This window comes from Pocillopora damicornis, chromosome 1 (assembly GCF_964200805.1).
Source record: "Pocillopora damicornis chromosome 1, jaPocDami1.2, whole genome shotgun sequence".
NCBI lineage: Eukaryota > Metazoa > Cnidaria > Anthozoa > Scleractinia > Pocilloporidae > Pocillopora > Pocillopora damicornis.
In genome coordinates this window covers 387501-406251 of record NC_142670.1, presented here as the reverse complement: position 1 = coordinate 406251, position 18751 = coordinate 387501, and the positions used below count along the sequence as shown (strand labels likewise).

The window sequence follows — 18751 nt, the reverse complement described above, 5'->3', positions numbered from 1 at the left end:
GTAAACAGAGATGTTATGTTGTAGACAACACTCATCAGAAATACTGCTTTGGCGATTCTACAAAGAAATTAAAGTTTTTTTTGGAAAAAACGCCCTGATAAAGGTTGGAAACCAATTTTATGACTCGCCAAACTCTTCAATATCATTGAAATTACTTCCTGAAACAAAGAATTGACACCATCTTGACTTTTAGTTTTGATAAAAGAAAAACATTATAAGTTTTTTTTTCAATGACAACCGTGTGAATATGATGATCAAATGTCTCACACAAAATTTAAGAAGACTGTGAAAGACTGACAATCCGCAAGATCGCCTTCTGACATTCTCCAGCATTCAAAGCCATATATCAGGGTGGATAGGACACAGCTATGATACAGTTTTAGCCTGGTCTTGGTGCTCTGCTGCTGGGACCTCCATACATAGTTGAGCATTCTGACTACATTAATAGCGTTCACTAAGCGGTTCTTGATGTCCTTGTTTGCTCTTCCATCATGTCTGACTGTGTTGCCCTGGTACGTGAATTCCCCCGTCGTTGGAAGATCCTCTCTGTTTGCTCTGATCAGCTGGGGGTTTGGGACGTTCAGAATTATAACTTCCGTCTTGTTTTAGCCGATCTACGGGCAAATCTGTTTAACAAGGCCACAGAGACGGGATGTTTTCTTTTGCTTATGATGATAGGTGTGAGATATAGCAGCGCCTGGTCATCAGCAAAGTCGACGTCCTCGTATGCAGAGAATAATGTCTATCTGATGCCTTTGGTCTGGTCTTCAGTTGTTCGCTACAGCACCCAAACAATCGCAATGTTGAAGAAGAGTGCTGACATCACACACCCTTACCTCACTCCAATAAAGAAGAAATAGACAAGTACACAGTTACGATACAAGAAAACCAATTGCTATCGACCACATAACTCTCGTACTAGGATAATGGCAATAAAACGTGACAGATTGCCTAGTTGCATATTAAGTTAGGTTTTTCAATCTCCATCACATACAACATTTAATACTAATCTACGTAGACTTAACTAACTGACCAATAGAAACGTTCCCTTGATTTATTCAGTCACACTGTGCACTCGATATTTGATGTTTGTGCACAATCAGTAAATTCCCATAACACACCGCTGCCCCGCTGTTTTCATATTTGTTTGTTATTGACTTTGATAACCACTCTCTTCTACTCAATAATATTGTAATGATATGAGTTTTTGAATAATTATGAATGACAAGAGGGGGAATCAAAAAGAAGAAAAAAATAAAATAACAGAAAAAGAATAAACATTTTGAAATGAAGCTACAAATAATTAAATTTATCGTTTACTTTTATTGTTGAAAATACTCTAAGAGAGAATCCACTCTCAAAAAGAAAAGCAATAATCCCTCTGTCTTACTTTGTTACAAACAAAAAGTTGTCGTCAAAGCGTCTTTTTTGATCTGATTTTTTTGTTTCTGAAGGGATTTGCTACTAGGAAGGACAATGTCGCAAAAATTGTTAAATATCATATGTTTTTCTTTAGCTACATCGATTTTTGAAAGAAATAAAATTAAAACAAAAGATTAAAAGGTTAAGACTGAGGATGGTGACAATAATTTATGGATGACAGTCATCCATAAAGTTCAACGTTGTGGCTGCTGTTGTTATTGCCATTTTGGCGCCGAAAGAAAGTAATCTTGCGCAAAAGGGCCTTGAACTCTTGCCTGAACTGTCTGTTCATGATACCGTAAATGAATGGGTTGATAGCGCTACTCAGATAGGCCAAGAACGCGTACGTCAGGTAAACCTGTCGTGGTATCGCGGGTTCTCCGCGCGCGGCGTCTACGTTATCCACGACGGAGATAGGAAGCCAGCAACATGCGAAGCCAAGCAGAACTGCTACTAAAGTTTTCGTTACTTTTGCTTCTTCCACATTCGCGCGGAGTTGACTGGGGTTAACGCCTGGACAGAAAACACGATTTGATTTTGAAACTAAGCGGAACACTTTGACATAGCAGATCCCTATGATTGTTCAGATTGCTGCGATGTAAACACATTCGATTGTAACAGTGTAAGCCATGTTGCTTTCAAACGTGTACAAACACATTGCTTTTCTAGGCTGCATGGAATTTAAAGCTATTTTTGCCCTCAAAGAAAAACGAGGGCACAGATCCGGCGAAAGCCAGGTACCACACAATGACAATGTATATCAACGCTCTTTGCTTCTTAAACAACAAGAGATACTTCTCTGGTTTTACAACGCAGAAGAATCGGTTGACCGCAATAACACCCATGGTAACCATGGCGACAATTCCGAAAGTCAGCACGGCAAAACCTTGAAAGAGACAGTAAGATTCGCCAAATATCCACCGGCCATGGAACAGAGCGACAACTGTAAAAGGCATACAGCAGGTACATATCAGAGTATCGCTCACAGCCAGTGCTATCACGAACATGTTGGTAATTGTTCGCAGCCTGTGGTTTCTGTACACGGCGTAAAAAGTGAGAAGATTTCCGAAGACAGCCACAACATTAGTAAAAGCAAACAGAACTGTTTCAGTCCACACTAACGCCTCCTCTCTTGTGGCAAGCTCAAGGGAGAGTTTACTTGTCATCGCTGCTTTTGGTCAATAAGCTCAGCGAAAAGATAAGTAACTTACACTTTTGCACAGTCTTTGATGTCGACTTTTTGAAGCACAGATCGGCGAAACCCGCTGGTGTGCACGATTACCAAGACTGTCTACCAACAACGAAAAACAAATGTTATTTTCCATCACATCCTATCTTTAAACACATTGCAATTAATGAATATTTAGAGATTTCTGTATGTCATCGTTGTTATCATTCTCATCAAGTTGGAAGTTGTATGGCCAAATAACAACTTCATTTCATGTTCCTGTCGGCGAGAGCTCGTGCAGTTCGTCGTTGTTGCTGAAAGAGGTTTGTTTTAATTGCACTCAGTTATTTACCCCTGGATAAGTGTTGTTGAATCGCTTTTAATAATCGACATATCTCTTTCGAGTGAAAGAAAAGATGTTGCTTCTATTTTTCCGTATCTTGTCTAAAACAATTTTTTCACACAGCTGGTTAATAAACAAACATATTATTCCGCCGCTCACGAAAGGGATAAGATATCTTGAAGAGTTTGAACAACTCTCATTTCTGCCATAAAAATAGCTGGAATAAAACTAAAACTATCTCAGAAAAAAAAGAAATTGAAATCCAGTCTGTTATTAGCAATTTCGGCATAGTATGGGGGAACTAATTTTTTTGATGGCCATATAAGATCGCGGAGGTTAAGTGACAGTCAAATTCGAAATTTTAATTTAAACCACTTTAACTTTCTGCTTAATTTTAAAACCTTTGTTTTAAAACTGAGAGGAGAAGATTTAAGAACATCTTGTTATTAAATAAGGGAGCGGAAAAGTCGATCTAAGCTCTAAATTAACCATAAGTTTACAGACTTCTTACATTTATTCGCGTATCCAAAACGAAAGAAGCTAGAAAAATAGTCGGCTCAGAAACCTCTTAAACTGTGATGTAACAACGTACGAAACAGAATTTAAATTTAGAATTTTAACTTAAACTCATGAAATTCAATCATAATTCTTTGTCAAATGTCTTAAAATGAAAATTGTAAAGCTGCGAGTAAACAGAGATGTTATCTTGTAGACAACACTCACGAAACGAAAGAAGCTAAAAAAATAGTCGGCTTAGAAACTTCTTAAACTGTAATGTAACAACGTACGAAACAGAATTTAAATTCATTGAAATTCAATCATAATTCTTTGTCAAACGTCTTAAAATGAAAATTGTAAAGCTGCGAGTAAACATGGATATCTTGTAGACAACACTCATCAAAAAAACTGTTCTAGCGGTTCTAGAAGAAAACTAAAGTTTTATTTGCAAAATATCTCCTTTATAAAGATTTGGAAACCAATTTTACGAGTCGCCAAACATATTAATATCACTAGAATCGCTTCCTGAAACAAAGAATTGACGCCATCTTGACTTTTAGTTTGGATAAAAGAAAAAAATTTGTAATTTTTTTTAATAACAACCGCGTGAATACGATGATCAAATGTGAGCCAAATTTACAGCTTTTCGCATTTTTTAACGACCAGACATTGTTGAGTCCAGCGCGCAAACGAAAGGGCGCTGTGTCTAACACAAAATTTAAGGAGACTGTGGAAGACTGACCATCTGCAAGGATCGCCTTCTGTCATTCTCCAGCATTCGGAGCCACATATTAGGGTGGATAGGGCACAGCTAGGATATAGTTTTAGCCTGATCTTGGTGCTCTACTGCTGGGACCTTCATACATAGTTGAGCATTCTGACTACATTATAGTGTGAGATATAGCAGCGCCTGGTCATCAGCTAAGTCGAGGTCCTCGTATGCAGAGAATAATGTCTATCGGATGCCTCTGGTCTGGTCTTCGGTTGTTCGCTACAGCACCCAAGCAATCGCAATGTTGAAGAGGAGTGCAGACACCACACACCCTTTCCTCACTCTAATTTTCATTCCAAAGCTGAGCGTTCTTACCTCTGCTCGTGAAGTTGTCGTAAACGCTCTTAATGAGAAGAAATAGGTAAGTACATAGTAATGATACAAGATTAGCCAATTGCTATCGACCACATAACTGTCGTACTAATCTTAAACAATTTACAATACCAGGGTCCTAAAATTTGGCATTCTCTCCAAATCAAATCGATCACTGGTTTGACTAGCTTTTTTACTTTTAAAAGAAAGATGATTGATTTCTTAATGAAACGAGTCCCAATTGGCCAAGCCGCATATCCACATCCACAACTTAATTACAAACATAACGACAACCGAGGGGGCCTCCCCTATTAGCTTGTTGGTTTCTTAGAGGTCTCCTCGATCTACCATACTGTTGAACCTGTATTAAACCTATCTAAATGTTATATCTCGTGTGACTAGTAAAAAAACTATGATGATGAAGATGATGAAATATTTGCAGCAGAATCCCGCACAAGAGACTACCTCTCTGGATGCTGTCAACTGCTTTGTAAAAGTTAACGCACAGCTGTCTTTTCCACTCTATGCGTTGTCTGATAATGTTGTGAAGAGTAAAAGATCTGATCGGTACATCCCTTCCGGTTCCTGAACCTTACTTGTTCCTTCCGGAACTTTTGGTCCACTGTGTTTGATATCCACTTGATGATGATCTCAGCCAAGATTTTTCTTGCAACTGATAAGAGGGTTATTCCCCGCCAGATGCTGCAACCACTAAGGGTGCCTGACTTTGGGATCCTCCCAATGACTTGCAGGTTTGTACAAAGTATTTATTTTGTCACTCTTTTCGGTAATTCAAGCCAGTCTACAAATCAACAAAGGTTCGTGTAAAGAAACTCAGATATTCCAATTTTACCAGTAACAACCTCCAACAAAATCTGTGAAAGAAACTATCATACTACACCAGGTCTTGTGTCATTTCAGTTAAGCGTCGTTCTTTTCGTCGTTGGCTCGGCATTTGAAGCCAAAACGAATGGTACATTAGCTGCTTTATTTTTCGCTAATCCTTCTGTAAAGTTGTAATCAGACAGTGTAATCAAACAGTTGGCTGTAATCGGACAGTTGAAGCAACCAGTCACACTAAGTCCACTCAGCTAAATCCACCAATCACAGAATTGATCACAATAACTACAGCAACAACCACTTATCGTAAAAAAAATGTGGAATTTTTAAAATTGAGGAATTTTGTTCCATTGTTTCTACGGGAGATACTTGTCCTAAATATATTTGTTGTTTTCAGAAACTTTAACGGTCATGGTTAATTGGTAACAAGACTTTGTGTTGTCCAATACTGTATGTAATCATACTCGTGACAAATCCCACTCCTACTTCGTAGTAGTCCGATTTTGCTAATCACTTGTTTAATTACAGATCGAATTGGACTCCACTTCGTCCTATTACCATTACTGTTCAAAACTATAGCACAGCTCTCGAATGAGATGGGTTGACAACAGCCCGACTTGCGCTCTTATAGGAAAATGTAAGCGTCATTTCCGTGTAATCAGACAGAAATATTTGCTGTTTGCTGAGAATGGTGAAAATAATTCAGCATCATTTTCAGCGTTGTGGCTGCCGTTGTTGTTGCCATTTTGGCGTCGAAAGCAAGTAATCTTGCACAAGAGGGCCTTGTACTCTCGCCTGAACTGTCTATTCATGATACCATAAATGACTGGGTTGATAGTGCTACTCAGATAGATCAAGAACCCGTTCGTCAGGTAAACCTGTCGTGGTATTGCCAGTTCTCCGCGCACGGCGTCCAAGATATCCATAACGAAGATAGGAAGCCAGCAGCACGCGAAGCCAAACAGAACTACTACTAAAGTTTTCGTTACTTTTGCTTCTTCCACATTCGCGCGGAGTTGACTGGGATTAACGCCTGGACAGAAAACACGATTTAATCTTGAAACTGAGCGGAACACTTTGATATAGCAGACCACTATGATTTTTAAGGGTGCAGCGATGTAAAGACATGCGATTGTAAACGTGTAAGCCATATTTCTTTCAAACGTGTACGAACACATTGCTTTTCCAGGCTGGAATTTAAAGCTATTTTTACCCTCAAAGGAAAACGGGAGCACAGATCCAGCGAAAGCCAGGCACCACACAATGACAATGTATATCAACGCTCTTTGCTTCTTAAACACAAAGAGATACTTTTCTGGTTTTACAACGCAAAAGAATCGGTTGACGGCAATGACACCCATGGTAACTATGGAGACCATCGCGAGAGTCAGCGCGGCAAAACCTTGAAAGAGACAGTAAGATTTGCCAAATATCCACTGGCCATGGAACAGAGCGACAACTGTAAAAGGCATACAGCAGGTACACATCAGAATATCGCTGATAGCCAGAGCTATTACGAACATGTTGGTAACTGTTCGCAGCCTGTGGTTTCTGTACACGGCGTAAAAAGTGAGAAGATTTCCGAAGACAGCCACAACATTGGTAAAAGCAAACAGAACTGTTTCAGTCCACACTAACACCTCCTCTCTTGTGGCAAGCTCAAGGGAGAGTTTACTTGTCATCACTGCTTTTGGTCAATAAGCTCTAGCTCGGCGAAAAGATTATTAATTCAGTTACACTTCTGCACAGTCTTTGTTGTCGACTTTTTGAAGCAGTGATCGGCGAAACCCGCTGGTGTGCGCGATTACCAACACTGTCTACCAACACCGAAAAACAAATGTTATTTTCCATCACATCCTATCTGTAAACACATAGCAATTAATAAATATTAAAAAATGTCTGTATGTCATCGTTGTTATCATTCTCATCAAGTTGGAAGTTGTAGGGCCAAATGAAAACTGTTTCTGTTCGGCGAGAGCTCGTGCGGTATGTCGTTGTTGCTGAAAGAGGTTTATTATAATTAAACTATGTAATTTAACTCCGGATAAGTGTTGTTGGATCGCTTTTAATATATCGACATATCTCTTTAGAGTGAAAGAAAAGATGTTGTTTCTATTTCTCCGTATCTTGTCTAAACAATTTCTTCACACAGCAGGTTAATAAACAAACATATAATTACGCCGCTCACGAAAGGGATAAAATGTCTTAAAGAGTTTGAACAACTCTCATTTCTGCAGTAAAAATAGCTGGGAAAAACCAAAACTCTCTCTCAGAAAAAAAAATTGAAGTCCAGTCTGTTATTAACAATTTTCGGCATCGTATGGGGGGGAACTGATTTTTTTTTTGGATGGGCATATAAGATCGCGAAGGTTAAGTGACGGTCAAATTTGAAATTATAATTTAAGCCACTCTAAATTTCTGCTTAAATTAAAAACCTTTGTTCTAAGACCGAGAGGATATTGTAAGAACATCTTGTTATCAAATAACGAAGCCGAAAAGTCAATCTAAGCTCTAAATTAGCCATAAGTTTACAGCCTTCTTACATTTATTCACGTATCTAGAACGAAAGAAGAAGTTAGAAAAATCGTCGGCTTAGAAACTTAGAAACTGTAATATAACAACGTAATAAACAGTAAATTAGTCGTTTACCTAAACTCATGAAATTCAATCGTAATTCTTTGTGGAATGTCTTAAAATGAAAATTGTAAAGCTGCGAGTAAACAGAGATGTTATCTTTTAGACAACACTGACTCATCAAAAAAACTGTTCTAGCGGTTCAAGAAGAAAATTAAAGTTTTATTTGAAAAATATCTCCCTGATAAACGTTTGGAAATCAATTATACGAGTCGGCAAACTCTTCAATATCACTGAAATCGCCTCCTGAAAGTGAGGAAATACGATTTGATCTCGACACGGCGCGGAACACTTTTAAATAGGAGATCTTGATGATAATCAAGGGTGTTGTGATAAAACAGCAGTGCATAAAGACAGAGTAAGCAATGTTACTTTCAAATTTGTACAGACACATTGCTTTTCCTGGCTGGAATTCAACGCTGTTATTTTTGAAGACTAATATGGGCACAGATCCAACCAGAGCCAAGCAGCAAACAATGAAAATGTACATCACGGATCTTTGCTTCTTAAACAGCGAGGGATACTTTTCCCGATTAACAACACAGAAATATCGGCTGATTGCAATTGCTGCCATAGTTCCAACACTACTGGTCCCAAATGTAAATATATCAAATGCTTGCCAGCGACAGACTGTGTCACCAAAGATCCACCTACCGTGGAAAAGACTTGCAACTGTAAAAGGTATACAGATAGTAGACATCAGAATATCACTTAGAGCCAGAGCTATCAGGAACATGTTGGGAATCGTGCGCAGCCTGTGGTTTCTGTACACAGCATAAAAAGTGAGAAGATTTCCGAGGATGGCCACAACATTGGTAACAGCAAACAAAACTGTTTCAGTACAAACTAACGCCTCCGTCCTCGTGGCGAGCTCAAGGGAAAGTGTGTTTCTCCTCATCTCCTTTGGTCGATAAGCTCAGCGAAAAGATAAAAAAAAAACTATACCGTTGCGAAGTCTTCGTTGACGACTTTTTGAATCATTTTGAATCATTAATCGCTAAAACCTTCGGTGCGCGAGATATTTTGTCTGCTGGGATGAAAACAGATGTCATTCTCTCATAAATCTTATCTCTATACCCATTGCAGTAAATAAATATTGAGCAATATTTAACATTGAACTATGAATTATGTCAACGTTGTTTTCATTTACCGTTGGAAGTTGTAAGTCAAAAAAAGATCGATTTTTTTATTACTTCGGGAACATCCACGTATTTTTTATCGTTGATGTTAAAAGAGGTTTGTTTTAATTGTTCTCACTTGTTTAACTTTTATATAAGTGCTAGTGAGTTGCTTTTAATATTTGGTTTATCCCTTTTGAGTGAAAGAAAGGCTGTTCATTCTGTTTAGCCATTTCTTGTTCGTACACATCAGCATTTACAGGTACTTGTTAGTAAACAAACGTTATCCGACGATTTCGTCGTTCACAAAAATGAGAAAATACTTTAGAAAGCTTCAACAATTTTATTTCCTCAAACAAAATTACTGAAAAAAAGAAGAATTACGGAAATCAAAGGAAACTTTGTGATCCATATTGCAACTTTTGGTAAAAATTTGTTTTTCGGCATAGTAGAGGGGAAGTCTTTTCTTTTGATAAGCATATAAGATCTCGGAAGTAGTGTCAGTAAAATTTGAAGTTGTTTGAACCAACTCAAGTTTCTGCTTGAAACATTTGGAACGTTAATTAAAAACCGTGGGGATGTTGTCTGAACATCTTCTTTCTAAATATTGAAACCAAAAAGTCATTTTACGTCCTAAATAAACTTTAAGTTGACATAATTCTTTCTCGTGTTGCTGTGGAAACCAACAAGTTTTAACAGGGTTGGCCGAAGATATAAAAATCGTCGCTTTAGCACATTTCTTAACAGTATTTATATCGTTTGAATTCAACTAAATCAACTCATGTCGCAACAATTTTAAAAAATGCATGAAAAGAAACTGTTTTACCTTGGAGAGGACAGAGATGGTCTCTCGCTGATGATACACTTTAAAAAAAACTGTGGAATACAGCTGTTTTTGTTTAAAGAGCTAATACCAGCTTGCAGTAATAAAGTTCTAGATAAAAGAATTTTTAAGCGTCTTCGTAAAAATCTGCCCTATACCAGCTAAAGCGCTTGAATATTATCAAATAACGGCAAAATTGGACGCGTTTGACATTTCGTCTCTCAATACCAACGCAAAAATTAATTTAATGTGGAAAAAACATGATTTCAAGCTACGTTTGTCGTCACATTTCGTTACCATAGCTACCTGCTTGGGTCTTTAATTAACGAAAACACTTCAAAATGCCCTTGAACTCTCTCCTCAGTTGCTCACTCAATGCACTATAAATGAAGAGGGTTGATGGTGCTGCTTCGGTAAGCGAAGAACCCATATGTAAGGGACACTTCTCGCTGCAACGTGAGTTCCACGCGCGAGGCTTCATTCATGTGAATTACATGTGTCGGGGGGAGGGGGGGGAAGGAATTGGTTGATGTTTGGGGAGTTATGTTGTTCTCAGGGGAAAGACAGGGGGGATCAGTCGTTGACAACAGAATATAAAGGGTGGAGCCCAAGCCTACAGGAGATTCACCACCATTGACTTTGCAAAATAACTGGCGAAAACGAACTGGTGACAGCTTCTTAATGAGGTAACAGGAGACTTGTAGTAACTTGAAATAAATCTTAGAGTTCCTGGGCTTTTTATGATAATTTTGTCTCGGGTGTAAATCGTCTTACAAAGATAAGTTCACTCTATTATGTCATCGTGAAAGCTGATTGTATCGTTCAAAGCATAACGAAAAGAAAGTTGAACAAGAAAGTAGCATGTGTATGATTCGTTGCATTTACCTGATACAGTTTAAAGCGCCGCTGATAATAGACTTGTGGCGCAGTTCTCCATGCCGTGAGCGTTGCTTCAGCATTACTTGCAGCTTTTTTTTTTTGCCGTTTTTGCCTAGTTAGTTTCAGCGAAGGATTTTAGGCTATGTAAGAAGCAGTAGCTTCGAATCGTCGCTGGATGGATCCTTATTGGTCATTCGCTGTGATTATCCTGTACAAGAATACAAGGAATCAGGACACATAGAAGTTTTTGTGTCGCATTTATTTTGCCAAGCGCAGCTGGCCCTTACAGCGTGAAAGAAGAATGAAACAAATGCGGGGGAATTGTAACTAGCAATTGAATCCGGAATGGGGAGTCAAAACTATGAAAGGTGCTCAGAAGAACTTTCCGTATGACGACAACATTGACAGAACATTTCTCAGGTGCCCGATTAACAAACCTTATTCCAGGGAATGTAATCATGAGCTGTGTGCACTGAAATCAAATTAAACTTTATAGTCCACTGTGTTTGATATTCACTTGATGATGATCTTCGCCAAGATTTTTCTTGGAACTGATAAGAGGGTAATTCCCCTCCAGATGCTGCAATTACTAAGAGTGCCTGTCTTTGGGATCCTCCAAATGACTTCCAGGTTCGTGCAAAGTATTTATTTAGTCACTCTTTTCGGTAATTCAAGCCAGTCTACCTTCAAATGTTTCCAATTTTACAAGTGAAAACCTCAGTTAAAGTCTGAGAAAAAAAACTACTACTACACCAGATCTTGCACCATTTCAGTTAGGCGTCGTTGTTTTCGTTGTTGGCTCGGCATTTGAAGCTAAAAATCTTCCAGAAAACAGCCTTATACTCTCGTCTGAACCTCTTATCTGTGGCACAATATATAAAGGGGTTTATGGAGCTACTCAAGTAAAGCAAAAAGCTATATGTTAAGTAAGCTGGTCGTGGTAGTGTGGGCTCTCTGTGCGCCATGTCGATGTTGTCGATGATGAAAATAGGAAGCCAACAGCATGCAAAGCCGACTACAACTGCAACCAAACGCTTCGTCACTTTGGTTTCCTCCACTTTCATCCGAAGGAGTTCTGGATTATTTACTAATGAGAAAACACCAAAAGGGTATTAGTTACTACTTCGAAACGTCTCGGTAGATAAACGCATTTGACGGATGATGAGTGTCAATCGTTGATATCTGGGGTAAGAGGTTACTTCTTTGTATATTTGAGAGGCCAAGATAAGATGTAAATTTTTCCGGGCATGCATTCAAAATCACCACCTTTTTCAGAAAACTACTACTGACAACTCAATAGCTTCAAGATAGAAAAAAAAATGCATATTAAATTAACAACCGATTAACAACACAGAAATATCGGCTGACTGCAATTGCTGCCATAGTTCCAAGACTACACTTCCCAAACGCAAAGATATCAAATGCTTGAAAGCGGCAGACCGTTTCATCAAAGATCCACCTGCCGTGGAAAAGACTTGCAACTGTAAAAGGCATACATATAGTAGACATCAGAATATCGCTCACAGCCAGTGCTATCACGAATATGTTGGGAATCGTGCGTAGTCTGTGGTTATGGTACACGGCGCAAAGAATGAGGAGATTTCCAAGGATGGCCACAACATTGGTAACAGCAAACATTTCAGTCCAAACTAACGCCTCCTCTCTTGTGGTAAGCTCAAGGGAAAGTTTACTTGTCATCACTGCTTTTGGTCAATAAGCTTAGCGAAAGGATAAAAAAAAAACTATACTGTTGTGAAGTCTTCGTTGACAACTTTTTGAATCATTAATCGCTAAAACCTTCTAAGGTGCGCGAGTGATTTTGTCTGCTGGGATGAAAACAGATGCCATTCTCTCATAAATCTTATCTCTATACCCATTGCAATAAATAAATATTGAGCAATATTTAACATTGAACTATGTAATTATGTCAACGTAGTTGTCATTTACCGTGGGAGGTTGTAAGGCGAAAAACATATCGATTTTATGTTACTGCGAGAACATCCGCGTATTGTTTGTCGTTAATGTTCAAAGAGGTTTGTTTTAATTGTTCCCACTTGTTTAACTTTACATAAGTGCTAGAGAGTCGCTTTTGATGTTTGGTTTATCCTTTCTGAGTGAAAGAAAGGCTGTTCATTCTATTTAGCCATTTCTTGTTTCTAAACATCAGCATTTACAGGTTCCTGGTTAGTAAACAAACGCTATCCGATGATACCGTCGTCCACAAAAGTGAGAAATACAATAGAGAGCTTCAACAACTTTCATTTCCTGAAACAAAATTACTGAAAAAAAGAAGACGAATTACGAATATCAAAAGGAAACTTTGTAATCCACAATGCAACTTTTGGTTAAAATTCGTTTTTTGGCATAGTAGAGGGGAAGTATTTTCTTTTGACGGGCATACAAGATCGCGGAAGTAGAGTGTCAGTAAAAATTAAAGTTGTAATTAGAACTACCTCACGTTTCTGCTCGAAACCTTTAGAAGGTTAATTAAAAACCGTGGGGATGTTGTCTGAACATCTTTCTGAATATTTAAGCCAAAATGTCATTTTACGTCCTAAATTAACCTTTAGTTGACATAATTCCTTCTCGTGTTGCGGTGGAAACCAACAAGTTTTAACAGGGTTGGCCGAAGATATAAAAATCGTCGCTTTAGCACCTTGCTTAACCTTATTGATATCGCTTGACTTCAACTAATTTAATTCAGTCACAACCACTTTAAAAAATTGCATTAAAAAAAAAAAAACTGTTTGACCTTGGAGAGGACAGAGATGTTCTTTCGCTGATGATACACATAAAAAACTGTGGAATACAGCTGTTTTTGTGTAAATAGCTAATACCAGCTTGCAGTCATAAAGTTCTGGAAAAAAACTTTTAAGCGTCTTCGTAAAAAATCTGCCCTATACCAGCTAAAGCTAAAGATGAGGGCGCATTTGCAGGAAAAAACAGCCTAGATCCTAACTTTGGATCTGGTTGAAAATTTCTTCAACATTGATAACTACCTAAAATTTTTGAAAAACGCAACATTCATGAAAATTTTTTTCCTTTTCAAAAGACTCTGGATTTCTCCTCTCTCCACTATAGTTGCCGACGTGTCTTCACAGTTTTCTACGTTACAGCTATGTAATATAATCGTTTTGGCCGCGCGCTTTATGGGGACACTTTTTGGCCGCCAAATCGTACTTTCAATGCACAAAAAAATGGACAAGAAGAACTCGCCAAGCGCTTTGGTTGATTATTTCTAATTTTAAATATCGCTATCAACCAGAAAATACAAAATAAATTTCATTGCATAAGCACTTTAATTCTAAAATCGAGAGGATATTGTAAGAACATCTTGTTATTAAATAAAGAAGCGGAAAAGTCAATCTAAGCTCTAAATGAACCATAAGTTAACAGCCTTCTTACTTTTATTCGCGTATCTAGAACGAAAGAAGTAGCTAGAAAAATCTTCGGCTTACAAACTTCTTTAACTGTAATATTACAACGTACTAAACAGTAATTAAGTCGTTTAACTTAAACTTATAAAATTCAATCATAATCCTTTGTCGAATGTCTTAAAATGTAATGTAAAATGTAATCATCTCTCTAAGGCTGAGCGTTCTTACCTCTGCTCGTGAAGTCTTTGTAAACGCTCTTAATGAGAAGAAATAGGTAAGAACACAGTTATAATACAAGAATAACCAATTGCTATCGACCACATAACCGTCGTACTAATCTTAAAAAAATTACAATACTCTACCAAGGTCCTAAAATTTGGAATTCTCTCCCAATACCGATCACTGGTTTGACTAGCTTTTTTACTTTTAACAGAAGTATGGTACCCATTAAGGGTGCCTGACTTTATCATCCTCCTAATGACTTCCAGGTTTGTGTAAAGTATTTATTCAGTCTACAAATCAACAAGGGTTCGTGTAAAGAAACTCAGATGTTCCAATTTTACCATTAACAACCACCAACAAAATCTTAGAAGAAAACTATCATACTACACCAGGTCCTGTGCCATTTCAGTTAAGCGTCTTTGTTTTCGTTGTTAGCTCCGCATTTGAAGCCAAAATGAATGATACATTAGCTGCTTTATTTTTCGCTAATCACTCTGTAAAGTTGTAATCGGGCAGTGTAATCGTTTGCTGAGGATAGTGAAAATAATTCATGCATCATTTTCAGCGTTGTGGCTGCCGTTGTTGTTGCCATTTTGGCGCAGAAAGATAGTAATCTTGCGCAAGAGGGCCTTGTACTCTCGCCTGAACTGTCTATTCATGATACCATAAATGAATGGGTTGATAGTGCTACTCAGATAGATCAAGAACCCGTACATCAGGTAAACCTGTCGTGGTATCGTGGATTCTCCGCGCGCGGCGTCCACTGTATCCATAACGGAGATAGGAAGCCAGCAACACGCAAAGCCAAACAGAACTACTACTAAAGTTCTCGTCACTTTTGCTTCTTTCACATTCGCGCGGAGTTGACTGGGGTTAACGCCTGGACAGAAAGCACGATTTGATCTTGAAACTGAGCGGAACACTTTGACATAGCAGACCGCTATGATTGTTAAGGGCGCTGCGACGTAAAGACATAGGAGTGTAACAGTGTAAGCCAGGTTGCTTTTAAACGTGTACAAACACATTGCTTTCCCTGGCTGGAATTTAAAGCTAGTTTTGCCCTCAAAGGAAAACGGGGGCACAGATCCAGCGAAGGCCAGGCACCACACAATGACAATGTATATCAACGCTCTTTGCTTCTTAAACAACAAGAGATACCTTTCTGGTTTTACAACGCAGAAGAATCGGTTGACCGCAATAACACCCATGGTAACCATGGCGACAATTCCGAAAGTCAGCACGGCAAAACCTTGAAAGAGACAGTAAGATTCGCCAAATATCCACCGGCCATGGAACAGAGCGACAACTGTGAAAGGCATACAGCAGGTACACATCAGAATATCACTCAGAGCCAGAGCTATCACGAACATGTTAGTAATTGTTCGCAGCTCGTGGTTTCTGTACACGGCGTAAAAAGTGAGAAGATTTCCGAAGACAGCCACAACATTAGTAAAAGCAAACAGAACTGTTTCAGTCCAAACTAACGCCTCCTCTCTTATGGCAAGCTCAAGGGAGAGTTTACTTGTCATCGCTGCTTTTGGTCAATAAGCTCAGTAAAAAGATAAGTAACTTACACTTCTGCACGGTCTTTTTGAAGCACTGGTTTGCGAAACCCGCTGGTGTGCGCGATTACCAACACCGAAAAACAAATGTTATTTTCTATCACATCCTATCTTTAAACACATTGCAATTAATGAATATTTAGATTTTAGAGATGTCTGCATGTCATCGTTGCTATCATTCTCATCAAATAACAACTCCATTTTGTTTTTCTGTTCGGCGAGAGCTCGTCCAGTATGCCGTTGTTGCTGAAAGAGGTTTGTTCTAATTGCACTCAGTTATTTACCTCGGATAAGTGTTTTTAGGTCGCTTTTAATAATCGACATATATCTTTCGAGTGAAAGAAAAGATGTTCTATTTTTCCGTATCTTGTCTAAACAATTTCTTCACACAGCTGGTTAATCAACAAACATATTATCGGCCGCTCAAGAAAGGGATAAGATATCTTGAAGAGTTTGAACAACTCTCATTTCTGCGATAAAAAATAGTTGAAAAAAAATTAAAACTCTCTCAGAAAAAAAATTGAGATCCAGTTTGTTATAAATAATTTTCGGCATTGTATAAGGGAACTAATTTTTTTTTTGATGGTCATAAAAGATCGCATGACAGTCAAATTTGAAATTTTAATTTAAACTACCTTAAATTTATGCTTGAATTAAAAACCTTTATTCTTAAACCGAGAGGATATTGGAAGAATCAATTGTTGTCGAATAAAGAAGCAGAAAAGTCAATATAAGCTCTAAATTAAGCATTGGTTTACAGCCTTTTTACATTTATTTGCGTATCTAGAACGAAAGAAGACGTTAGAAAAATTGTCGGCCTAGAAACTTCCTTAACTGTAATATTACAACGTTCTAGACATTAATTAAGTTGTGTAAACAGAGATGTTATCTTGTAGACAACACTCATAAAAAATGTTGCTTTGGCGATTCTACAAAGAAAATTAAAGTTTTATTTGGAAAAACACGCCCTGATAAAGGTTGGAAACCAATTTTATATCTCGGCAAACTCTTCAATATCATTGAAATCACTACCTGAAACAAAGAATTGACACCATCTTGACTTTTAGTTTTGATAAAAGAAAAACATTTTAGGTTTTTTTTTCAATGACAACCGTGTGAATATGATGATCAAATGTCTCACACAAAATTTAAGAAGACTGTGAAAGACTGACAATCTGCAAGATCGCCTTCTGACATTCTCCAGCATTCAAAGCCATATATCAGGGTGGATAGGACACAGCTATGATATAGTTTTAGCCTGGTCTTGGTGCTCTGCTGCTGGGACCTCCATACATAGTTGAGCATTCTGACTACATTTATGGCTTTCACTAAGCGGTTCTTGATGTCCTTGTTTGCTCTTCCATCATGTCTGACTGTGTTGCCTAGGTACGTGAATTCCCCCGTCGTTGGAAGATCCTCTCTGTTCGCTCTGATCAGCTAGGGGTTTGGGACATTCAGAATCATAACTTCCGTCTTGTTTTAGCTGATCTACGAGCAAATCTGTCTAACAAGGCCACAGAGACGGGATGTTTTCTCTTGCTTATGATGATAGGTGTGAGATAGCAGTGCCTGGTCATCAGCAAAGTCGAGGTCCTCGTATGCAGAGAATAATGTCTATCGGATACCTCTGGTCTGGTCTTCAGTTGTTCGCTGCAGCACCCAAACAATCGCAATGTTGAAGAAGAGTGCTGACATCACACACCCTTACCTCACTCCAATTGTCATTCTAAAGCTGAGTGTTCTTACCTCTGCTCGTGAAGTTGTCGTAAACGCTTTTATTGAGAAGAAATAGGCAAGTACACAGTTACGATACAAGAAAACCAATTGCTATCGACCACATAACTCTCGTACTGGGATAATGGCAATAAAACGTGACAGATTGCCTAGTTGCATATTAAGTTAGGTTTTTCAATCTACATCACATACAACATTTAATACTAATCCACGCAGGCTTAACTAACTGACCAATACAAACGTTCCCTTAATTTATTCAGTCACACTGTGCGCTCAATATTTGATGTTCGTGCACGATCAGTGAATTCCCATAACACACCGCTGCCCCGCTGTTTTCATATTTGTTTGTTATTGACTTTGATAACCACTCTCTTCTCCTCAAAAATATTGTAATGATATGAATTTTTGAATAATTATTAATGAGAAGAGGGGGAATCAAAAAGAGAAAAAAAAGAAAATAACAGAAAAAGAATAAACATTTTGAAATGAAGCTACAAATAATTAAACTAATCGTTTACTTTTATTGTTGAAAATACTCTAAGAGAGAATCTACTCTCAAAAAAAATTGGGCAAGTGTTGCGAGTTCATATAATTTGTTGCAACAGCAATTCAAATTATTTAAGAGGCTGTGGGTAGTTAGGTAAAGTCTGTATTTGAGCAGTGGCCCATCCAGGTCCTGAGCTTATAATACTGGTTTCCTCACATGAAGTGAGTGGGAGTAACTACACCCCTTGGATGGGATGCCAGTCCATCCCCTTTCCCCCTGGCATTTCATCAGGCTTACCTGGCTATAATTTCTGCTACCTATTTAAAGGTAAACTTTACTCAGATACCAATCTATCATTACCAGTTGATGAATTGGATTCCTAAAAATCAAAGGCAGTTAGTTGAAAGGACGCTTCCAATAAATCACTAGGTCACATTTGAAGAAAAGACATCGTTTCTCAATATTTAACATGGAAATCAGTGTAACAGTACAGTTAAAAGGGAGAATATAAGCAGTCTATCAAAAAAGGAAAAAATTACTTTTAAACTGTATGAAATAAT

The 18751-nt window shown here is 38.1% G+C and overlaps 3 protein-coding genes, 1 long non-coding RNA gene and 2 pseudogenes across 4 annotated transcripts in view; all 6 read right to left on the bottom strand.

Annotated features, from left to right (window-relative positions):
* Window positions 1–1500: 1500 nt before the first annotated feature.
* Window positions 1501–2721, bottom strand: LOC149051192 (melatonin receptor type 1B-B-like; annotated as a pseudogene).
* Window positions 2722–4409: 1688 nt separating this feature from the next.
* LOC149051187 (uncharacterized) overlaps window positions 4410–18751 on the bottom strand; it is a 15010-nt gene continuing 668 nt past the window's right edge. The window contains exons 2-3 of the long non-coding RNA XR_016186729.1: window positions 18489–18570; window positions 4410–4546 (exon numbers count right to left, since the gene is read on the bottom strand). This is a non-coding gene — a long non-coding RNA (uncharacterized LOC149051187). The remainder of the gene's footprint in view (window positions 4547–18488; window positions 18571–18751) is intronic.
* LOC149051191 (melatonin receptor type 1A-like) lies at window positions 5938–7160 on the bottom strand. The gene has a single exon (XM_089206578.1). It carries the CDS (start codon window positions 7035–7037, stop codon window positions 6000–6002), a length of 1038 nt encoding a protein of 345 aa, XP_089062704.1. The 5' UTR covers window positions 7038–7160; the 3' UTR covers window positions 5938–5999.
* On the bottom strand, window positions 8051–8887 carry LOC149051190 (melanopsin-B-like). Its single transcript, XM_089206751.1, has one exon. The coding sequence runs from the start codon at window positions 8885–8887 to the stop codon at window positions 8189–8191; it is 699 nt and encodes a 232-aa protein (XP_089062877.1). The 3' UTR covers window positions 8051–8188.
* LOC149051189 (melatonin receptor type 1A-like) lies at window positions 11446–12644 on the bottom strand (annotated as a pseudogene).
* On the bottom strand, window positions 14090–17225 carry LOC149051188 (melatonin receptor type 1B-B-like). The gene has a single exon (XM_089206633.1). The coding sequence runs from the start codon at window positions 15935–15937 to the stop codon at window positions 14957–14959; it is 981 nt and encodes a 326-aa protein (XP_089062759.1). The 5' UTR covers window positions 15938–17225; the 3' UTR covers window positions 14090–14956.

Excerpts from the sequence above, each read along its gene's own strand:
- LOC149051191 (XM_089206578.1), bottom strand. The coding sequence starts at position 7,037 with ATGACAAGTAAACTCTCCCTTGAGCTTGCCACAAGAGAGGAGGTGTTA.
- LOC149051190 (XM_089206751.1), bottom strand. The coding sequence starts at position 8,887 with ATGAGGAGAAACACACTTTCCCTTGAGCTCGCCACGAGGACGGAGGCG.
- LOC149051188 (XM_089206633.1), bottom strand. The coding sequence starts at position 15,937 with ATGACAAGTAAACTCTCCCTTGAGCTTGCCATAAGAGAGGAGGCGTTA.